This window comes from Rhinolophus sinicus, chromosome 6 (assembly GCF_057876585.1).
Source record: "Rhinolophus sinicus isolate RSI-liver-muscle chromosome 6, RSI-T2T, whole genome shotgun sequence".
Lineage (NCBI taxonomy): Eukaryota > Metazoa > Chordata > Mammalia > Chiroptera > Rhinolophidae > Rhinolophus > Rhinolophus sinicus.
Window position 1 is genome coordinate 43,441,794 of NC_142506.1, and position 14,504 is coordinate 43,456,297.

General features: G+C 53.3%; 1 protein-coding gene across 1 annotated transcript in view; it reads right to left on the minus strand.

The window, feature by feature from the left end:
- Positions 1-444: 444 nt before the first annotated feature.
- PGBD5 (piggyBac transposable element derived 5) overlaps positions 445-14,504 on the minus strand; it is an 80,320-nt gene continuing 66,260 nt past the window's right edge. The window contains exons 4-7 of the mRNA XM_019757370.3: positions 11,641-11,821; positions 8,965-9,162; positions 3,843-3,948; positions 445-2,443 (exon numbers count right to left, since the gene is read on the minus strand). Of these exons, the coding sequence (XP_019612929.2) occupies positions 2,248-2,443; positions 3,843-3,948; positions 8,965-9,162; positions 11,641-11,821 (681 nt within the window). The 3' untranslated portion in view covers positions 445-2,247. The remainder of the gene's footprint in view (positions 2,444-3,842; positions 3,949-8,964; positions 9,163-11,640; positions 11,822-14,504) is intronic.

Here is a 14,504-nt window from a genome sequence, read left to right on the forward strand (position 1 = left end):
AGCACAACCTCCACTAGAAACCCAGCAGAACTGCTGACCTTTTCAATCATCATTCAGGAAAAAGGTGGCTACTGTTTTTAAAAAAAACAGCACGGAAATGGCATATTCACACTATAATGACTTGGTAATACAAAGTCACCCACTTCTGTCACACCAGCCCACTCCACGGTGGTTCGGAATGACACACAACACAGGCTAGAAGAAACAGGGCTGAATCACAGGATGGAAGGCAGGCACCCCAAACACGACTGTGCCCAACTCGGCCGTCAATACATGTTCCTATTCATCACAACGTAACCGCATTTCTGTAACTGCTCAGTGGCTCATGACACTGAGGACACTTAAGACTGTATACCTGTGATCATATAAGAAGAAATCAAGTTTTAAAAAAGTAGCCACTTTTTTGTCCCTGACCTTTTAACAAATTCACATGTGAACAAAGAATCAACATCTAAATAGACTTTTATTTCTTTCTTTTACTTATTTGGACAGAAAAGAAAATTCATCAGCTTTCATTAGAGTCTCCCTAAGTGTTGGAAACACATTAAACTCAGAAATAGTGGACCTTGTAGAAAAGCATCACAAATTAAAAATATATTTCTCCATGTGGTAAAAGTGCTTTCAATCCAATTACAGGACACGGCGAAGGTTTGGAAACACAATTTAAAATCTGGCCTGCAGTCCGTGGCACTGAGTGAAAACCAAGGCTGAGGACAAGGGCAGCCAGCATGAAGCGAGGACAGTGGGTGGCATGGAGACCACAAGCATGCTGCCGGCAACACTGCGAATTAACTGAGTGTGAACACGGAAGAAAGTCCCAAAGCCTGAGTAGAATAGAGTTTGCACTTGTAAAAATAAGGGGGTGACATAAACTAGGGTGGAGGGGCATTGTGTCACCCCAGAAATGACTTGCTTCTTGTCCGTGGAACAGCCAGACCAGCGGAGGGCTCCAGGGAGACACGTGACCTTGGATCAGACAGCCCCAGCTGCTTTGGGAAACAAGTGGAGCCCTTGCTGCCAGCTGCTCGTCATGCAGCCCTTTCAGTCCTGCGTGCGCAGCCCCCGTGCCCTGCCCCCTTCCCCACGGGTGGCCCACCCCGTGTGGGGTTTGCCGTGTCAGCCACACTGTTCCGAGGGTGCAGCCAGACAGCCACCACGGCCAGCTCACTTACTGCACACGAGGGGAAGACACATAGCAAGTGCTCATCTGTGGACACAATTTGCTGTTTCAGCAATGCTACATATTTTTCAAAACAAGTAATTCTGTCAATGATAATGTCTCTGACAAAGTGTAAGGTCCTTGATGGAATGCAACCATGTTTGTTCTGGAAACAAGCTGCCCTTTCCGGCCCTGGCACAGGCACAGGGCCCAGAACACGGAACCATGATCATGCAAGGAGCCATGAGTGGGGTGAGGCAAGGGGGGAGTGGAAGAGAACGGACACGTTTTCTTTTACAGAAGATCTTAAGCAACAGTAAGAAAATAACCTGAAGATATATTTAAAAATAAAAAATAGCATCACAATTCACTGTAACTGTTGGCATTTCCCCTTCCTCCCCTGTCCGCCAGCCAAACAGATGATGTGGGCAGTTCATTAGTCAGAATGGGCAACCACTCCCCACTCAGCAGTGCACTTAATGGCACCCAGTCATGTTTCTTCTTCCATGGGACCTGTTCTAAGCTGCCTGCATGAGGCAAATTCTGGAAAACTCTCTGGTCTCCTACACAACCCTAATGGTACAGAGCCAGTATTTACTGGCTTTGGTCACCTGTAGACATGGCACAGAAGTGAGCCATGTCACAAATGTCCTTACGTCTTCACAAAGCAGGCATTTCTAGCAGAACATGCTACGGCTCAACCTATCCCTGGCACCTTCGGTGGCAACAGCCTTGCCAGGTCCCGGTGCTGAGAGCTGAGCTCTCCTTCTGGCTCCACAGCGGGCAGTGAGGATGGAGTGCCCTGCTGACCCGAACAGGACAGACAGTAGCACTGGTGGCATGTAGTCTAGGTGTGGCACCCCATCCTTGCAGAGCGTCACCATGAGGTGGGTAGCCCTTCCCACAGGGGGGACGTGCTCTTCTTTGAATGGAAACCTGGACAGCAGCCTCCTCTGACCAGGTCAGCTGGTCCCTGCGGAGGCCCCAGGCGCCCCTCAGGCTGTGGCCACACCAGGGACCAGGGCAGCAGGCTCCTCCCTGCCCCCTCCCTGCACCTGGTCCTGACCTAAGCCTGGCCCGGCCCGGCGTCAGTGGGTGGGGGAGGTGGTCTCCAGGCCCAGCAGCTCCCGCACAAGTCTCTCGCCAAACTGCGCCCGGCTGTACCTCTTCACGTGGTAGGCGTCCGACATCTTGTACAGGATGTAGGCATTGTTGACAGCAATGCTGACGGCGAACCAGAACACCTGCTGCCATGTCTTGTTTGGTTTATGAGAAATGAAATACCTGTGAGGACAGAGCGATGAGAAGGGCTGACCCAGCAGGCTCTCAGTGGCCTCACTGTGGTCAGCAGGGCCTGGGGGCAGGAACCAGGCTGGTGGTTCCATGGGGGGGGGGGGCAGGAACCATGCTGGGAGGGGGCCCACGGGGTAGGAACCAGGCTGGGGGGCCCATGGGCAGGAGCCAGGCGGGGTGGGGGGGACCGTGGAGGGCAGGAACCAGGCTGGGGGGCCACTGGGTAGGAATCAGGTTTGGGGGGCTGTGGGTGTGGGTAGGAACCAGGCTAGGGGGTGCTGGGAAGCTCTTGCAGAGGCTTTGTCACAATCAACTTTCCTTAAGGAAGACAATCCCCCTCACAGGATAGGGCAGGCGGGGAAGAAGATATAAAGCCAGGAGCCAGGCTTTCTGTGGCCTTGTCCAAGGTTGTGTTCTGTGCACACCTCCTCGTTCCCCACCTTCCCTTTAGATTGAGGGCAGATGTCACCTCAGGGAGGCCTCCTCTGCCTGAGTGCCCTTCCTGGGCCAGCCCAGGGGAGGACTCCCAAGGTGGGTCCTCTGTCTACACCTCTGTCTCTGCACCAAGTGAAAGTGTGAGGTCGGGGCTTCAAGATCACCAAGGTGCCCACAGGCGCCCAGCAGATGGCTCCTCAGTAATGCAGATTGCTCTGTAAGAACTGCAGGGAGCTCAGTGCGGTGTGCACCGCATAGTAGGTCCTCAATACAAGCTTGTCCATCCAGGGCTCCCTCAGGACTCGGTTCCCTCTCACACCTAGGCTGTGTTTTCCAGGGAGGACCAGGCCTTGCTTTTCCCTCTCCACATGGAAAAGCCCAGAAGCGGGGGACGCCCTCGCCTTTGGGGTTGGTGGGACCCTGCTCTGGGCAAGAGGCCCAATCTTAGTAATTTGGTGGCACACGGAGGTCTGACAGCAAGCATCTCTTAGCTCCTGTGATGGACATGACAGCGCCCGGCAGGAGATGGCATAGTGGGTGTATGTTTGCACATGCATTGTACACACCCCTACACTGTGTGACACTGAAGACGAGACCACACCCAGCGCAGGGGCCTGTGGCTGAAGTAATGAAGTAACCAGTGTTGGTAGGCAGAGGGCTCTGTGTGACAACGCCAGGGGCTCCCTGAGGGTGTGGGTGTGGGTGAGGAGGGCGGTCTGGGCTAGCAGGACACAGAGGGTGCAGGGTCTGGGCCCACGCTCGTGAAGGGGCAGCGAGGTGGAGAGGGGGCAGGGCTGCCTGGGCGGAGCCTGGAGGTCAGGAGGAGGGATTTATCTCACAGGGTCATCATCTTTCAGTACTGAAACCAGGGAAACTACTGACCACCCACCAACTTCTCCCCTCTGTGACGGTGAACAGCAGGGGCCCGGTGGACAGGAGTCGGCTGGTCACTTACTTGCTGTACTTGTCGTCATATTTGCAGATGTAGCTCAGGTGAGCAGCAAACGCCTCCACCGCCAGGGGACAGGGGATCTCCACACTCTTCCTCTTGATGATCACGCCTGAGGAGGAGACAGAGGGTCAACCCCCCACAGCATCCTGCAAACACCCACCACAAATGTGCCTGTCTCCACCCTGCCTGGCTGTCCTGATGGGAAACAGAGAACAGGAGAGGGGAGAGGGGAGGCAGGAAGAGGAGAGGGGTGAGAGGGCAGGGAGCACTAAGTTTGTTCTCCTGACTTGGTTAAAGCAGGAGGAGGAATCTGAGGCTCAGGAAAGTGGGGTGCTCCCCCCAGCATCCACCTTCTCACCCCCCAGAACTTCTAGGCCCCTGTGGACTAAGGGATAGGAAGACCCCCTGCACGGAGCCCCTCCTGAAGCTCTGGTTGCTCACTTGCTCCCAAGCTTTCGATGCCTTTACCGCCACTAAACAGAAAGGGATGAATCCCAGGGGCTCCGCCCAAGCCCAATTCTGGCAGGATTTCAGGGTCCCACTGACAGGGCGTGAGAAGCCAGAGGACATCAGCGAGCCGCCCACACCCCTCCACCCCAACCCTGCAGGCTGCTTTCTTCCAGCCTGCGCGTGTGTGCAAGTGTGCTTGGGATTTCCAGGCCATTCCCTTGGCCTAGCCGTCTGCCACAGCATGTGACTGTGAGAAGTACTCTGTGTGTGTGTGTGTGTGTGTGTGTGTGTGTGTGTGTGTGTGTGTGTGTCTAAGGGATCAGTTCAAAGAATTGTGAAATTTTGGCACTACTGAAACGGACAGAGTTGAAGTAAAAATGGCATGTCCCTTGTAGCACAAGGGGCTTTATCTGGGGCACCCCCTCCCCCTCTCACTGAGGGACATGAGGGAGACCAGAGTTGAACAGATCCATCTGTCTAGACTGAGTCCTGGGCTGCGATCTTCCTTTTTCATTTTGTCTCCCCCGCCCCCCAAATACTGGTGTTTCACAGAAATACCTGGAGAGCTTGTGAGGAACTCAGATCCCAGTGCCTCAGTCCTACAGAGGCCTGGGGGGCGGGGGAGGGGGAGGGGCAAGCATTGCATTTCCTAAAGCCCCGTGAGGGTCCGAGGGGCCCAGGCCAGAGGGCTGTGGACTGGACTAGCTTATGGATCCCCTCTCCGTTCTATGGTCGGGTGAGCCAGTCTCCCAGGGCGGACATGGCCTGCAGCCTCCCCACAGGGCTGTGTCTCCCCAACACCCTTCCTAAGCACATCTGTTATCTCGCCACCCCACCCCACCCCACCCCACACTATCCCATCCCATCCCATCCCACCCCAAGACCTGATGGGAAAACGTCCCAGTTGGAACCTCGAGGCCCTGGCCTTGGCAGGTTCCCCATCTCCAGCTCAGTTTTCATGTGCCTGACTTACAATGACAGCTTCCTCTGGGTCTAAAGTATCCTTTTTCGGGCCCAAGGGAATCCCTGTGGGTGCAAGCAGGTCAGACCTTCCCTATGAAGAAACAAAATCCCTTCTGTTCTTTTCCCAGAAGTGGAGGACAGCTGGCTCTGAGTCACCAGGGCCCCCTGCGACTCGGGCTCATCTTGAAGGACACACCTTAGAGCTCAGTGTTGCCCCAGCTCCTGGAGCCCTCACCACTGGCAGCTTTGGCCTCATGCCTTCAGCACAGCCAAGGGTGTCACCCAGCCACGGGAGCCTGGCTTTAACTCTTTGCTTCCCTCCCATGTTTTCTCACCTTTGAACTTAACACGAGGATTTCAGCTTGAAATCTCAGAAGAAGGGCTTCAAAACCCAGGTCTGCATTCATCTCCTGAAGCAGTTCCCCCAGTTCATAAACCACAGCCCCCTCCTCCTTGGTGATAATTTGTATTCTGAGATACTAGTCCACCTGGAAAGGGTAAGATTACCGTCTGTCCTATAATCACCTTTTCTGAGGATTGAAAAGCTTTAGACATGGGAAATGTTGACCAGAGGTTCTCTGATCTTCCTGGTCTTTGCTGTCGTCATGACCAGGATGAATGAGTGTGTAGCCCACAGGCTCCCTGGGAACCTGCCCGTTCCCAGCTGTGTGTGTGCATCTCTGGGCACTCTATACCCGCGTGGCTGCCTCTGTGCCCGTCACATCTGCATGGCACATCAACACTCCAGCAGCTGTTTGCCACCTCCCTTGGGCTTTTTGTGGCTTGGCTGGCATTCCTTCCACCATTCTTTGAGTCTGAATGCATCAAGACCTGACTCAGCGTCCTCTGCAGGCATTCTGGATTGGCATCTGTCTCATGGAATTGGAGCCCTAAGTGGGCACAGACTCTGGCAGGGAGAGGACAGACTCAAGACGGATTTCAGGAGCAAAGCAAAAGCAGCTGGTTCTCAGTGGGGATGTCCCCTGACCCGTGACAGCAGGAAACTGGTAAAAGCCTGGGCATGTGCCTACCCTCTGAGAGGAGGGTCATTTGTTCTTAGAATCTGGAGTCAAGAATAATAAACCAATTCTAAAAATGTTCATAACTAGTTAGATATCTTCTAAAATCGGACATTCTACTCAACTTGTAGAAGAGTACATGTGGTCGCAGCAGAGAAGAGTACCAGGTTGAGAAGCAGTCTTTAGAACACAAGAGACTTTATCACCTGGATGACACGTAAAACGAGTAGGGAAAGGTAAGTGTACTGAGTTAATGGCTGAGGCATGAGGGCGCTGCTTGGTGAACCAAGCCTTGCCATATAACGAAACCCTGTCGTAGAGGCCCAGCTGCTGCCAGGCATCAGAAAGAATTAAAGTGGATTCTGTGAAGAGCATCTCCTAGAAACAAGAGGCAGCTTCTACTTGTACCCGCGAGATGTACACACACTGTCCCTGCCTTGGGACAGAGCAGGGACTTTCAAACACGACAGTAGAGTGCGTGACCAACAGATGTGCCTATCCAGAAATGAAAAATGTTTTAATGTTAAAAATGCTAACCATAAATAAAAGCAAAAGGAAGACAAATGTAGAAAAGTATTTGCTATTGGCATAAAATTTGCTTTCAAGTCAATAAAACAAATACCTCTAAAGAAAATTTAAACGGACGTGAAGAAATCATTCAAAATTAGCCAATAAACACGTGAAGAGATGTTCCACTTCACCGTAGTCATGGCAATTTATATTTAAAATTTTGTAGCACTTTCACCCACCAGGCTGACAAACTTAGAAAAGAAAAAAAAATGTGTGGGTAAAGCAGGCGGAATGCCGGACCCCTGTAACCAATGCAATGGCAATTATGTACAGCCTTTTGGTGACATATCATCAAAAGCCTTAAACACGTGCAGACCCTCTGGCCCAGCACTGCACTTGTAGGTTTACTTAAGGATCAAAGATGTACCCAAGATTTAAATATGAAGATATTCACTACATCACTATTCATGTTGTGAAAAAAATAATCCTTAAGGGGGAGAGATATAAAAATGCGGACATCTAAATGGATGGAATACTAGGTGGTGGTTTTAGACAGCTTGTTTCTGAGGTACGTGGAAAGGAAAACTCCCTTCACCAAGAACAAGACTCTGAGCTGTGGACTGGGAATGGGGTTTCCAAGGGGAGGGGCATCTGGCCCAGCCCCCACCTCCACTGCATGTCTCCCTGTATCCCCTTCTCCATCCATCCTTCCGTGGGGGACCAGGCTCTGAGCTCACCTGCAGGGTGTCCCCGCACTGCACCAGGGTGTCCTGCCCACATTCCACCTGGAGTGCTTTCCAGGGGCCTGTCTGGGGGTCAGTCTGCGGTGCTGCTGTGGGCGCACTCTAGGATTGGGGCCTTATGATTTATAACAGATCCTTTAGAAATGGACACTATAACTGAATTAAACACAAACACCAACTTGCAGCCCACTTAAAATCAACTCTACCAATTTTCTCTTCTTCCCCCATCAGTATGCTCCTTACTCGTTGCCTTGGTTTAAGGGTGCCAACCCTTAAGATTGGGGTTTTAGGATTTGTCATCTGAAGTCCCACTGCACACTTCTTTCTAGCCTGCCAGTGCACTCTTCTCTGTGTTACCCCATTTCACCCAGCTCAGACAAGTGACAGCCTTTCACTTACAATAATTTGGCAGGAAGCAGCTCCTGCACCCCACTCCCACACATAACCCCTATAAATGCCCGTGGCCCACACTGAGGCCCAACCACTACAGCAGATGCCCAATTCAGACTCTCGCCTTCAGCTTGCAAGGTCAATTCCAAATATTTCCTCTAAGTGCCCTTGACATTGCACTTGAGAGTGGTGGCTTCCACACCCTCTAAACCTGCGTGGGATGAAGCCACCCATGTGCCTGAGTCCCTCGATTGTACTCTCCACTGAAATACAATGTCACTTCGGTGTGTGTATGTGGGGTGAAGGGATGGGATTAAATGAACAGACATTACACACACACACACACACACACACACACACACACACACACCCGAGCTCTTTGACAGTATTCCTTCAAAAGTGAAGAGGAAAGGAGCCTTAATATAAAGGAACATAGGGATATTCAAAATATACTATAAAACTGTAAATATTTTTGTAAAGTGCCCCTTTGTCATTCAATTTCCTTTCCAGCAGTTAAATAATGTTGTGGTTAAATATAGACGCCTTGCTAAACAAATCCCTTTGTTATCAGTGGACTTTAAACCCTAAGGAAAATGAATGAGGAAATCAACTGAACACCCAGAAAACCCAGAGCAAGTACTTACCTTCTCAGGTAGACACTGAAAAGATAAGAACAGTTGATTTCCCCATCTCCCATCAGAATAGATTTTTACAGAATCCTAGATGATAAAGTGGTCATGTAAGGCCATTCAAATATAGCCAATTATGGACCCCATGTACCACCTGGGGGACCTACAGAAGGTGGCCTATGTCACCTGCAAACCCCACCATCATTGCTTCTCTGGATGGCTGATAGTGGTAGGGAGCTGCCGCCTGTGGCCCAGGAAGCACCTGGGTAGATGCTGGTCCATCTGCTACCTGGCCCAGCCGCTGAGCCAGATACCAGGGCTGCACGGCCAACCAAGGACCTCAAACTCAGGCCCGCATGTGCCCTGCTCAAGCTCACCCAAGTCCCCTCTGCCACCGCCCTGTGGTCGGTGGTGCCCCCACCTTGCTGCACGGGCGAGTAGGCGTTGGTCAAGAAGCGGAAGTAGCCTTTGTTGTACCAGCAGATCAGAGACATGTTCCCCTTGGTCCTGATCCGGTGCTGGCCCCGGGCCAGTGGCATGGCTGGGTTCGTCAGCATGGAGAGCGGCAGGCCTGTGCAGTCGCTCTTCCTGGGGCTCAGCAGACCGCAGCAGAAAATCCCTGGTGGGAGAGGGACACAAATGCTCACACATCACAGACACCGCCGAGGCTGCCCTGACCCGTGATGCTCGGGGAAAGGCCGGCACGTGGGAGACAGACCTGCGAGGAGTCCCTCTGGAAGGGACTGCCTGTCTGGGGACTTCTCTTCCGGTACTCCCACAAGTGTACTTAAGATTATTTATGACAATGCAGCTATGACATAAGCAGGGAAGTAACTAAGCGCTAACTGAACAGGTAGACCTGTCATCCCATCTGCTTCTAGAAACTTCTGCACTCCCATTATCACAGCCACATTCCAAAAGGGGGACTGCAGCTGCAAGAGGCTCCCAGGCTCCCAGCACAGGACCGACGTGTGAACTCAAGCACCTTTAAGTCACCCCAACACTCCCACCAGGACCGGAGCAGCGCCGGCTGGCCCTGTCCTGTCTGCACAGCACCCAGCGCAGCCCCCACCCAGTGCAGCACAGGAGAGTCGCCAGGCGGTGTGCACTAAGCCACGTCCCGCCTGCAGGCCCCAAGCACAGTGTGCAGATGAGAAGCTTCCTGAGGGAGAGGACTCTAGCCCCAGAAGGTTCCGTGGGGGCAGGAGGGTGAGCAGAGACCAGTAGAACAGGAGGATTCTAAATTCCTCCCTGGGCTCCAGGCGGCCACAGGGAGCTCCTCCCCAGAGACCACGCCTCAGTCTGGATGCCTGGAGGTGACAGGAAGCCGCACTTCTGACTGAACACCTGGGACATTTATTCTCGACTCGGCTCACTGAAGGCTAACACCGAACGGGCAGTAACCTGAAACATCCTGTAACCCATGCGTGTCCCGCGTCACCGCATTCCCACCCCACATGGAGGACACGCGGGAATCCTTCTCCCTGAGCCCCTGTCCAGTCCCACCGCCCTGGGGAGCCACCCTGGGGGGAGAAGACCCTGCTGGTACAACATCCCCAAGAGGAGCGGGCACCCTGCTGCGTGGTCCTCTTAAACGGCACATGACTAAGATTTAAACAGAAGAGTCTACTTTTCCAACAGAGAGGACATTTGACCTCCCCTGGCCGGCAGAACAGCAGCTGCCTTTTCCTAACGGGGAGAAGAAATCCCAGTGCAGACGAGTCTTCACAAATCCATCCCTTTGTGAACATAGTGATTGTTACATGAATGTCTTTTTGTGGCTTAATAGCCAGAAAGTAAATTGGGTGCCCCTGCGAGAGACAGCCCGACCTGCATGAGGACTGCCCCTTCCATCTTGGCCACACACAGAATCCCCTGGGGAAGCCAGCCCAGACCAGTGCAGTCAGTCCCTGCGGGGGAGCAGCCACCGTCGGGGGCCCACGCAGAACCACCACTCATCGCATGTGAGGCCCGTGAGGCCCCGTGTGAAGGGCTCACAGCTTGAGATGCTTCTAAAAATAGGCAATGAAATCTTTGTTTGCTCTTGGGAAAACTCAAATTCCATGTGTAATTATTGCCTCCCCCTAGAAGGTTCTCCCCCATCCTGCCCCTAATTCCTGTGCTGGGGAACATGCCCTCCTCCCAGAGTCACAGGCAGCGGGAGGGAAGCAGACTGGTGACCTGTGACAGTCCCTCGGTCTCTCACTCTGGCCACGTGCTGTGAGCTGGCCCTGACCACACCACCTGACTCTCGGTCCAGGGAAGGCAGGAGCAGGCCTTGTCGGGCACAGGGGTACTGTCAGGCGGTTCACTCTGGGGCCACAAGGGCTCACGGCCACGCATGGGGCACCACACGCAGACTCACACACACGAGGAACCAAGACTCGTGCACCGAGGGGAAACCCTTTCCGAGGCCCGTTGTACTGCTGCCACATAGTTCACGATTCTCCAGGTAGAAGGGACCCGTTATGACGGGGCTGCGTTCAGACTTCCTGGAGTCTTGGGAGGAGCTTTGCTGGGGAGCTAGAGAATGAATGTGCACGTCCCCAAGTTCCTCTGCTGAAAACCTAACACTTAAGGTCGTATCAGGACATCAGGCAGTGGGGGCTTTGGGAGGTGCTGAGGTCATGATGGTGGGGTCCTCGTGATGGCATTGGGGCCCTTAGAAGAGAGATCCCACAGAGCTCCCTCCATTTGAGGACAGGGAGAAGGCACCGCCAGTGACCCAGGAAGACGCCCCACACGACCACGCTGGCACCCCCATCTTGGACCTCCAACCTCCAGAACTGTGAGGAAACCTTCCTGTTGTTTATAATCTACCCACTCAGTGTTTTGTTACAGCGCCCCAAATGGACTAAGACACTAGAAGGGCTCCTTATAACAAAGGACACGAAGAAATGCACCCTAATGACTGGCAGAACTTGCTGGTGACGTGTCCCCCAGACCACCAGCCTGTGGCTGCAGCACCCACCAGGGCCCAGGTGGGCTGTGGGCTGGAAGGATCTGTGCCCTCAGGAAGCCCTGCACCCCAGGCCTCTCCCGCCACGTCTCCAGGGGAGCAGGGCGCATGCGCAGACCAGCCCGCCACTGGACAAACCTTGCTTTTCGAACTCTTCAAACAGGGCCAGGCTGCTGATGCTGGGCCCCGTGAACATGATGTAGTTCTTGCCGGCCGCGTTCCGGCACAGGCTCCTGGCCACCGTGCTGTGTAGCTGGGGCTTATTCTTCAGCGCATCCAGCCCATCTGGGCCTCCGCCTTCCTTCAGGTGGACGTGAATCTTTAACAGAAACATACAGGGGTCAGTGAGCTCACAGCAGTGTCAGGCCAGGCCCAAAGCTTCGGGAAGCGCAGGCTTCTGTCACTGGGCTGGAGCGTGTGGGAAAGCCACCCCTCTCTGAGCCCCTGCCACCCCTGCCATCTCCTTAGCCCGCATAGGCCCAAGGTCACCCCGCAACCTGGGCAGCTGCTGGCTTGGCACAAGGCTCTTCAGTTTGGAACCGTCAAGGTGGGGAAGAAAAAGGACAAATGGTTATAAATAGTGAACCTGGCCGCGGAGGGCAGTGCAAACACATGCCCCAGTGTTGAAGCACAGGAGTGACTTGAGTGCACAATAAATAACAGTAAGGCTGTGTCACCTGGAGGATAAAGTGATCGTGCTCTTTTCATTTGAATACAGCTTTTCAATTCACAAAAAACATCATGTTATCATTTCCTGTATTCTTCACGGTAACCACCACGCAGGCAGAAAGGCAGTGGCCACCCCACACTAGAGAGGGGAGATGGGATCCGGATTAAAGTGTCAGAGAGGCCCCAGGACCAGCAAAGAGTAAGCAGTTTCTAACCCATCACACGAATGCAAAAGAAATGGGAGTGGATTCAAGTGTGTGACCCTCCCTAGAGCTGACTGAGCCACGAAACGTCATCACACAGGCATTAACTACTGTTCCCCTTGGGGACAATACTTCTTCCCGTGGAATGTTCTGGGTGCCTTTGCTGCAGTTCACAGGCTAATAGTGCCCCCTGTGTCTGTCCCAGCGCCACACCTGATGCTTGGGGGCAATGAGGCCAATGTCCTCTGAGGCACAGAGCTGCTGAGGGCAGAACTGTCCGTGAAAACCGCCAGTGATGCTCGCCTGAAGAAACCCGAGCTGGTCACAGGGAGGACCCGGGCCGTCCACAGTCCTGTCCTTGGTCAAATGACCTCAGACAATCACTCACAAAACAGTGTCTGATAGTCCCAGGGCAGGTGTATGCAGGTCTAATCCTCAAAGCCACTTACCTTCTGAGGGCAAATCCTGTCCCAAACACACAGCCAAAGCGTCTTCGGGGAGCGGGGCAGGCAATGCCTTAATAACACAGAATGTTTTTGTGGGTAACTCATGTTTCATTTTGGGGTCTCTCTGCCTTTACCACCTCAGTTTCCAGAAGGAATCTGATAGAGGTAGAGGAGCCAGTCATCACTGGCACATGCCACATGTGATTCTGGCTGAGCACGAACACATTTCTTAGAAGCCATCTTCTCTCCTTCAGCCAAGCCCCATTCCTGTGGCCTTTGCACCTGAGGCCAGCTCTGACCCACAGCCTCCTCTCCCAGATGCCCTACCTGAACTCTCATAACACGCTGGGCACGGTGTGTCCCACAATCCACTTGAGGGACAGTTAGTTTTATCTAATGTGTCACTCGAAAGAAATCCTCCATCCAAGCCTAGTATTGTCACCCAGAATGGGGCACACGCAGCCTGAGGCAGGCAACATTTCACAGGGTTAAAGGTGAAGTGCTATGACCAAGTTCAAAAACTTAGCTGCATCGAGTATAGGATGCAAAAATGTGACTTGGCAAGAACACTTTTAGGAAACAAACCAGAACAAAACCTTGGAGATGGATGATGGTCAGAACTGGATACCACAGTGCCAGGAGCCATGGGACCTGGGACCTTGGCCTGCGTCGTCAGCGAGGCCGGTGACCACCTTATTCTTCCCTGGTCAATTCACGACAAGGTGTAAAGAGAAGTGTGGGGGTTGGTGCAGTCTGCTCATGTAATGCAGGCAGCCATTACAAAGGACTGCAGATGGGGCAGGTTCAGCAACAGAAAATCCTCTCAGTCCTGGAGACTGGACATCCAAGATCAAGGTGTTGGCAGGGCTGGTTCCCTCTGAGCCTCTCTCCTTGGAGTGCAGACGGCCGTCTTCTCCTCATGTCCTCACATGCTCTTCCCTCTGCATGTCTGTGTCCTGATAGCCTCTTGTTATAAGGACACTGGTCTTGTTGGATCAGGACCCACCCTAGTGACCTCATTTTATCTTAGTCACCTCTTTAAGGACCCCATTTCCAAATACAGTTACTTTCTGAGGTCCTGGGGTTAGGACTTCAACACACAAATATGGGGGTTCAGTCAGCCAATAACAGACGAGGTGAGGCTAAACCTGGGTGGGGGGCACGGAAGAATCAACAGCAATTGTCAGGGGAGCTGGACTGCAGTGACGACAAAGGTTTTCTAAGGCAGAACCAGGGCGAATGCACAAGACAGGTAAGCACACAGACCGACTTGGCACCAGAGCCCTTCCTGACACTCAGAGCAGCCCGAACACTGAACGGGTGGCCTCAGAGAGGCTGCAGGACAAGCAGATGGCCACGCGGAAGGTCTGAACACCAACTGCAGGCTGGGCTGGGCAGCTGTCAAGGTCCTTCCTGACTGAGATTTCAAGATTTCCTTCACACCCCTTGGTGTTCACCTGGGTCTGAGTTTCAGATGTGGGGGAGTGTGTCAGCATCACAGGACTGCAGGACCACACACACGTCGCCTGCGGATGTGCCAACAAAGGGGCACACAGGACAATGCCCCCCTTTGATGAACGTGCAGCCCTGACTCACGAGAGGACAGAAGCCTGGAGGGCGCAGTCTGAACATGCCACCTCAGGGTGACTGACCACAGCAGATAACTGCCCTGTTCCCATCCCAA